This window comes from Borostomias antarcticus (assembly GCF_949987555.1).
Source record: "Borostomias antarcticus genome assembly, chromosome: 10".
Classification (NCBI taxonomy): Eukaryota; Metazoa; Chordata; class Actinopteri; order Stomiiformes; family Stomiidae; genus Borostomias; species Borostomias antarcticus.
In genome coordinates, this window is record NC_140243.1 from 2,372,208 (window position 1) to 2,379,707 (window position 7,500).

The following is a 7,500-nucleotide window of genomic DNA, read 5'->3' on the forward strand; positions in this document are numbered from 1 at the left end:
GCGTGCTGTGCGGCGTCCTGGGCCTCAGGAAGTGGCAGTACGACGTGTGGTCCAACGACGTCACCCTGGCCAACGTGATGGAGGCAGGAGGACTGCCTGGGTGAGTCTCTCCGCTCGCTCGCTAGCTACGGCGCCGCCGCGACCCCGGGGCCGCTCCGGCCCCTAGCCTCTTTACTCGCCCGTCTGTGAAGACGGAAACGGCGTGCCGTGATGTGAGCCGTTGTGAGCCCTGATTGGCTTAGACTCCCGGTTGAAATGGAACGGAGGACTGTTGCATTACTGGAAACTAGGCCAAGCGAGGGTGAGAGAGAGAGAGAGAGAGAGAGAGAGAGAGAGATCAGATGAACACAGAGAGAGAGAACGAGAGAGAGAGAGAGATCAGATGAACAGAGAGAGAGAGAACGAGAGAGAGAGAGAGAGAGAGAGATCAGATGAACACAGAGAGAAAGAACGAGAGAGAGAGATCAGATGAACAGAGAGAGAGAGAGAGAGAGATCAGATGGACACAGAGAGAGAGAACGAGAGAGAGATCAGATGAACACAGAGAGAGAGAACGAGAGAGAGAGAGAGAGATCAAATGAACACAGAGAGAGAAAACGAGAGAGAGAGAGAGAGAGAGAGAGAGATAGTCTATTTTCCATCTTATCTCCAGTCAGCTCAGAACATGAACTCTAACTGAATTAATGATGAGAGCAACTAAGGTTCCTGTCGCTCGTTAGCTTTACAGTATGTGTGTCTTATAACGACAGCATGAGGCTGCTGCTGAGAGCTCCAGGAAGCTCCAGTGCTAGCCATGTGTTTGTGAGTGCCGGGGTACCTACCTGTTCTGCTGTGCTTCCTAATTTGATGTATAGATTTATGTGTAGGGCATCAGAGTCAGATAATGACATCATTACTGTCATAACTAACCCATAATGCAGTTCTGCCAGATTCTCTTCCAACCTCTGGAACCATTGGTGAACAAGCCTGCATGTCAGAAACTTAGCTATGTGGAAGGCTTTGTTTTTTAGTTCTTTTTTCTTTTCTTTTTAATGTGCTGTATTTTACTGTGTTTTTATTGTGATATGGATCCCCCTGGGTCCGGATTAAAGAATTGAATTGAATATATCCTCCTTTTTTTAATCTCCTCTCTTCTTCTCGCCCCAGTAAGGTGCACATCACCCGGACTACTCTGGAGTGCCTCAACGGAGATTACGAGGTCGAGCCTGGATTTGGTCACGAGAGACACGCCTTCCTCCAGAAACACCACATTGAGACCTTCTTTATTGTCCCCTCGCACCGACGCAAGGTACACACACACACACACACACGCACCCCCCCCCCCTCGCACCCACACACACACATTTTCCCTTTCACACACACACACACACATGCACCCCCCCCCCCCCGCACACATGCATGCGCGCACACACACACACACATTTTCCCTTTCACACACACACACACACACACATAGACACACGCCTACACACACTCTTTCCCTTAACCTCTCCATTTTCAGTCACCATGATAATACGACTGCTTCCTTGCTATCTTCCTCAGATCTTCCCAGGGCTGATCCTCTCTGACATCAAGCCCGCCAAGAGGATGAAGTTCAAAACGGTGTGCTACCTGCTGGTGCAGCTCATGCACTGCAGGAAGATGTTCAAGGCCGAGATCCCCTTCTCCAACGTTATGACCTGCGAAGACGACGACAAGGTGCGTGTGTGTGTGTCTGTGTGTGTGTGTGTGTGTGTGTGTGAAATGTGTGAAATTAGTGACGGTTCCTGCCAAATGTCCCTGGAGGGGCAATTGTTGCAATAATGGACCTGTTGAATTGGTAAATTAACCTAAATCAGCTACGCTAGCTTGACATTGTGACATTGCATTGAACAATTTGTTTTTTTCTGGACACGGCCTACACACATAATTTAAGCATTTAATCCAAATAATTAATGACGAGTTCGAGTTGAGTTCGAGTTGCTCTAGACCGGCCAAACCCTAATCCCAACCCTTAAAGGAGTAGTAAAGGGAAAAATTATGTTTAGCCCTGTTTTAAGGTTACTTATGATCATATACAATGGCTCAGATCAAAAAGTTGACAAAACTAGCACTTTTGAGAAAGTCTGATAATTGCTCTACCACCGTTTTGGTCATACAATGGATGTGGGTGAGCACCGTGAAAAATCATTTAAAAAACATGTTAAAGTCGCACTGAAATGAAAAAAGGATTCTGTCCCATTTTGGTTCACATAATTTATTTATTTATTTATTTAACCTTTATTTATACAGGTAAAAAAAACACGTTGAGTTCAGAGGACTCATTTTCAAGTGTGACCTGTTCACAATCATTCAGCACTCGTTACACTCGTTATAATTGGTCATAGTGTTCACCTATTCAACGTTGTATGCCAAAAAATGTACAAAATTCTACTTTTGTTGTAATCGTATATCAAAGTATATAATTTCTTACTTCCTGGAAAACGGTAGGTCACGTCAAGGTCAAGGTCAAGGTCAACTTTATTTATAAAGCACGTTTAAAATCAACCGAAGTTGCACCAAAGTGCTGTACAATATATAAAATAAACTAAAACAAAAAACAGAATAAAGTGCACATAATCACAGAACAATAAAAGGACAGGACACAAAACAGGACAGGTGCAATGACGACAACAGGTACCTTGGTTTTAGGCCAATAATCTCACAACATCCACCCGTCAATCAACGCTATCCTTCTATCGAATCTGTCTAAAGTTCTTAAAACCCGTTCACTTGTCAATGTTCCAATCAAATTCCTCTAAACGCATGTCCCACCCTCATAGCTTGTTTACGTCGGAAATATGTCAAACTACGGAAGTTAGATGATCTTAAACGTTCGTTTCAGTGCGACTTAAAACTCTCAATTTCAAAGACAAAAAACTCACCGAGGTGTTAGTTGGCGCTCTGACATATAATTTGTCATAAAGTAAGATTCTAGTTCATCTGGAAAGGCTTTTTAAAATATTTAGCATATAACTATTTAGTCGCAGCACATACATGTGTAAACGTCTGCAAACTAGGTAGCCTAGCAACATAAACAATAACAATAGCTACCCTAAGTAGTTCCGCTTCCTGAATCCCCTCTGCGGATTGATCTACACATCTACAACGGTCGCGTCAATACAAGTCAATGGATCTCATAAAATGATCAATAAAACCCTACATGATTCATACTTTGCGGCAAATTTGATGTCAGAACACCAACGGACACCAATTACCCCCTCGGTGAGCTTATTGTCTTTGAAATCGAGAGTATAACATGTTTTTGAATGATTTTTCACGGTGCCCTTCCACATCCATTGTATAACCAAAACGGTGGTAGAGCAATTATCAGACTTTCTCAAAAGTGCTAGTTTTGTCAACTTTTTGATCTGAACCATTGTATATGATCATAAGTAACCTTAAAACAGGGCTAAACATGCTTTTTCCCTTTACTACTCCTTTAACCAAGCCCTAACCTTAACCCAACTCTATACCTAAGCCTAACCTTAACCCTAAAGCCGGGCTCAGACTACAGGATTTTTGGGCCCGATTTATCCCCGATTTACCCCTCCTGACAATCGGAGGAGAAATCTGGTCTGGAACGTTGGTCGGGGCCGATGATCGGCCCAGATGATCTTGTAATGTGAGGGGTTTACAGATCCAATCTTATACCTCCCGATCGGCTCGCAGACCCATCGGGGCGGCCCTGATAATATCAAACATGTTTGATATTTAAGATTATTACGTCCCGACTTTACAAGTGAGACGGCGAGACCAGTGGTTCGTTGCTCCCTCGGGCACGATAAGATCCTGTAGTGTGTGATGAGCCGTTATTTTCAAATCTTGCTGTGTGTACTTGTTTGAGATGCGCAAGAAGAATATCTGTTAAGATTCTCCTTATGTGCGTGATGTAACCCGATTTCGAAATTGGTTAGGATTTTAAATATCCTGTAGTGTGAGCCCGGCATAACCCTATATGGCCTCTGCGTTTATGGGAACTAGTCTTGTGTTCTCGTGTTCTGTGGAGGGGCAGTTCTCCACAGAACACGACTTGACACTGATTGGACAATGATATTCAGAAGCAAGACAAACTAGAAGCTACTAGCGTAACACCAGTAGAATGGGATAGAAAAAAATCCCTATCTCTTTTCCCTTTGGTGGTGTGTTGCACATGTCACCCTAATGAGCCAGCTGTCACTGTGTGTGAGAGAGAGAGAGAGAGAGAGAGAGAGAGAGAGAGAGAGAGAGAGAGAGAGAGAGAGAGAGAGAGATAGGGAGGATAAGTCTTTGTGTGTGTTTTTGTGTGTGTGTGTGTGTTCTGTGTGTGTGTGTGTGTGTGTGTGTGTGTGTGTGTGTGTGTGTATGTGTGTGTGTGTGTGTGCGTGCGTGCGTGTGTGCGCGTGTGTTTGTGATCTTAGTTTGTTTGCTGAAAACTAAAACCATTTAATGGATGTTTATTTTCAGCACAGATGGAGTGATATCCTGCTTGACCTAATTTGACACTCAGTCCTTCTCTATACTGTATCAGTGCAACAGATATCATAGCCAGCTCTAAGCCCCAAAACCCTAGTGTGTGTGTGTGTGTGTGTGTGTGTGTGTGTGTGTAGAGGTGTGTAGGGGTTTGTTGGATTGTGTGCGCACATGGGTGTGCATGCTTGTGCACATGTGTGTATGTGTGTGCAAGCGTGTGCATGTGAGTGAGTGTCTAAACACAGTCACTCATCGATGATGAGCGATGAGTGTGTCGGCCCACAGGTGATTATCATTTTGTGTGCTGTCACAAATAGCTTGGTACCGTGTAATCCTACAGTCAAAGCTTGTCCCTGACCTAGTGTTATGACATCATAGAGTTATGGTGAAGCTATTGTTCTAGTATTCTGATACCATAGCTTATTATGTCACTAATCATTAATAGCCTATGTCATAAACAAACTTGTATTATGACACCGCCCTTTGGCTGTTTGACCGGAACATAAGATCTTTTTTTTTTTCAATCTTTTCCTGACAGTCTTGGATTCTTAGTAATGCCATTGTAATGCATATTTTGCTACATGCACTGTACAGTATTTTAGAATGTAACTCCAACCCTAACATACTACAGTACGTGACACAAGGTTAAGGTTTATCTGCGTTGTGGTCGGTGACACAGAGAAGCTACAGAGTTGGACTGCTAGGCCTAGCATTATGACACCATAGCCCCATGATGAAGCTTCACTGTTTTAGCATTATGACATCATAGCCCCATGATGAAGCTTCACTGTGTTAGCATTATGACATCATAGCCCCATGATGAAGCTTCACTGTGTTAGCATTATGACATCATAGCCCCATGATGAAGCTTCACTGTGTTAGCATTATGACATCATAGTCTGATGATTAGAGTACACCAGAGCTGTGCATTAACAGAGCTCCTCTGGGCTAACCTGATGTTACCTGTACCTGCAGACAACAGTTTACTATTATCACTAATCACATGATGTCATAAAGAGAGCCGAGCTTTTCTGAAACATAATGAAAACGTACCTTTAAAATAATTTCCTGACAGAATTCAATACCCATGCCATTGTTAAGACCCATGCACTACTAGCCAATCACAAGGGTTGCATGTAGGCTAAAGGTCACATCTAGGTCCATGTAACATGGAGGTATACGAGGGGCATGAAACTAAACCAAAAACTAAACAATAAAACCAAGTTACACACTCAATGAGTGAAGAAAAAAAAGACAAAACTGGGAAGACAAACTTACAAAATGGCGGAGAAACACCAAGGGATAATGCACAGCGACAGCAAATAATGAACTGACAAAGAACACAAGGACTGGGGAACTACATGTGTACTGTGTATACATGGACTAACACAGGTGTATCATACTGTTTATACATGGACTAACACAGGTGTATCATACTGTTTATACATGGACTAACACAGGTGTATCATACTGTTTATACATGGACTAACACAGGTGTATCATACTGTTTATACATGGACTAACACAGGTGTATCATACTGCTTATACATGGACTAACACAGGTGTATCATACTGCTTATACATGGACTAACACAGGTGTATCATACTGTATATATGTTACGGTCAATGTGAGAAAACGGGGAATGTGAGCTTTTCCCGGTTATTGCGCACATCCCCGACGTCGCGGGGAATGTAGGAGAAACATGTGCGTTTCTCACATCTCCCGGGTAATGTGCACATTCCCCGACCTTGCGGGAGATGTGAGAAATTGGTTAGTATTTCTCACATCTCCCGTACGGTCGGGGATTGTGCACATTAACCGGGAAATGCTTACAATTCCCGACCTTGCGGTAAATCTAGGAAAGCGCAACCGTATGCAAAACTTCTGCCCAGCCGGGTGGTGGGAGAGGGCTTATGTGACGCCTCTGATGGCGTGCACCATAAGAGGCCCCCACGGTAGTTGGGCTAACGTTACTGGGACACACCTGGGAGAGATTTTTCGTCTTTTCGTCTGTCTTTCGGCTAGCTAACGTATAGGGTTCCTTTGGAGGTTCCCACCTTCCTGTTGTTGCAATGTTCCTTTTGCGTTTGTTAACTTGATCACCAGTGTAGGCCTATCCTCCTAATACTACTCACACTGTGTGCAGCATAGGCTATATTACTGTTCAAGGTCCCCACAGACTGTTATTAACTGTAGGGGAGGACCGGGACGAATGAAACACTTTTTGGTTTGATCAGATTTACACAGAAATTAATAAAGATGGAGATTACATTTTTCATGACAAACAACTTGTAGGCCTACATGTCCTTTACTAACCTATTAGTTGTTAGTTTCGTTCTGTGGTGTAACAGTTCAATTCAAGACGGCCGAGAACAGAATATGTGAATGTTTCTCTTGTCCCTGCCGTGCGGGGCGAGTGAAACAGATGAGTGGGACGAGTGAAACAGTGAGATTGTTTTGCTTATTGTGTTGCGTAGCCTCGCGGCTTGTAGGCTAATTATCTTAACTTTCAACACATGTATAATTAGACCCAATTTAATGTTTCCATTAATGCAATTGATGCTATGTATTCGAAAACCACGGGCAAAATGTCAAGCGCCTCTCGTTCTAAGCGCACGAGCCCTCTCCCACCACCCGGCTGCGCAGAGGTTTTGCATACGGTTGGACTTTGCTAGATTTACCGCAAGGTCGGGAATTGTAAGCATTTCCCGGTTAATGTGCACAATCCCCGACCTTGCGGGAGATGTGAGAAATACTAACCAATTTCTCACATCTCCCTCAAGGTGGGGGAATGTGCACATTACCCGGGAGATGTGAGAAACGCACATGTTTCTCCTACATTCCCCGCGACGTCGGGGAATGTGCGCAATAACCGGGAAAAGCTCACATTCCCCGTTTTCTCACATTGACCGTAACAAATACATGGACTAACACAGGTGTATCATACTGCTTATACATGGACTAACACAGGTGTATCATACTGCTTATACATGGACTAACACAGGTGTAATCAAATCAAACAGGTCTCC

The 7,500-nt window shown here is 43.7% G+C and overlaps 2 protein-coding genes across 4 annotated transcripts in view; one reads left to right on the forward strand and one right to left on the reverse strand.

Moving 5' to 3' along the window:
* LOC311314468 (uncharacterized protein) overlaps nt 1-7,500 on the reverse strand; it is a 50,267-nt gene that overhangs the window by 18,272 nt on the left and 24,495 nt on the right. The window lies entirely within an intron of this gene.
* adcy1a (adenylate cyclase 1a) overlaps nt 1-7,500 on the forward strand; it is a 40,376-nt gene that overhangs the window by 18,004 nt on the left and 14,872 nt on the right. The window contains exons 7-9 of the mRNA XM_084444894.1: nt 1-100; nt 1,147-1,288; nt 1,543-1,698. The exon at nt 1-100 is cut by the window's left edge and continues 59 nt beyond it. Of these exons, the coding sequence (XP_084301020.1) occupies nt 1-100; nt 1,147-1,288; nt 1,543-1,698 (398 nt within the window). The remainder of the gene's footprint in view (nt 101-1,146; nt 1,289-1,542; nt 1,699-7,500) is intronic.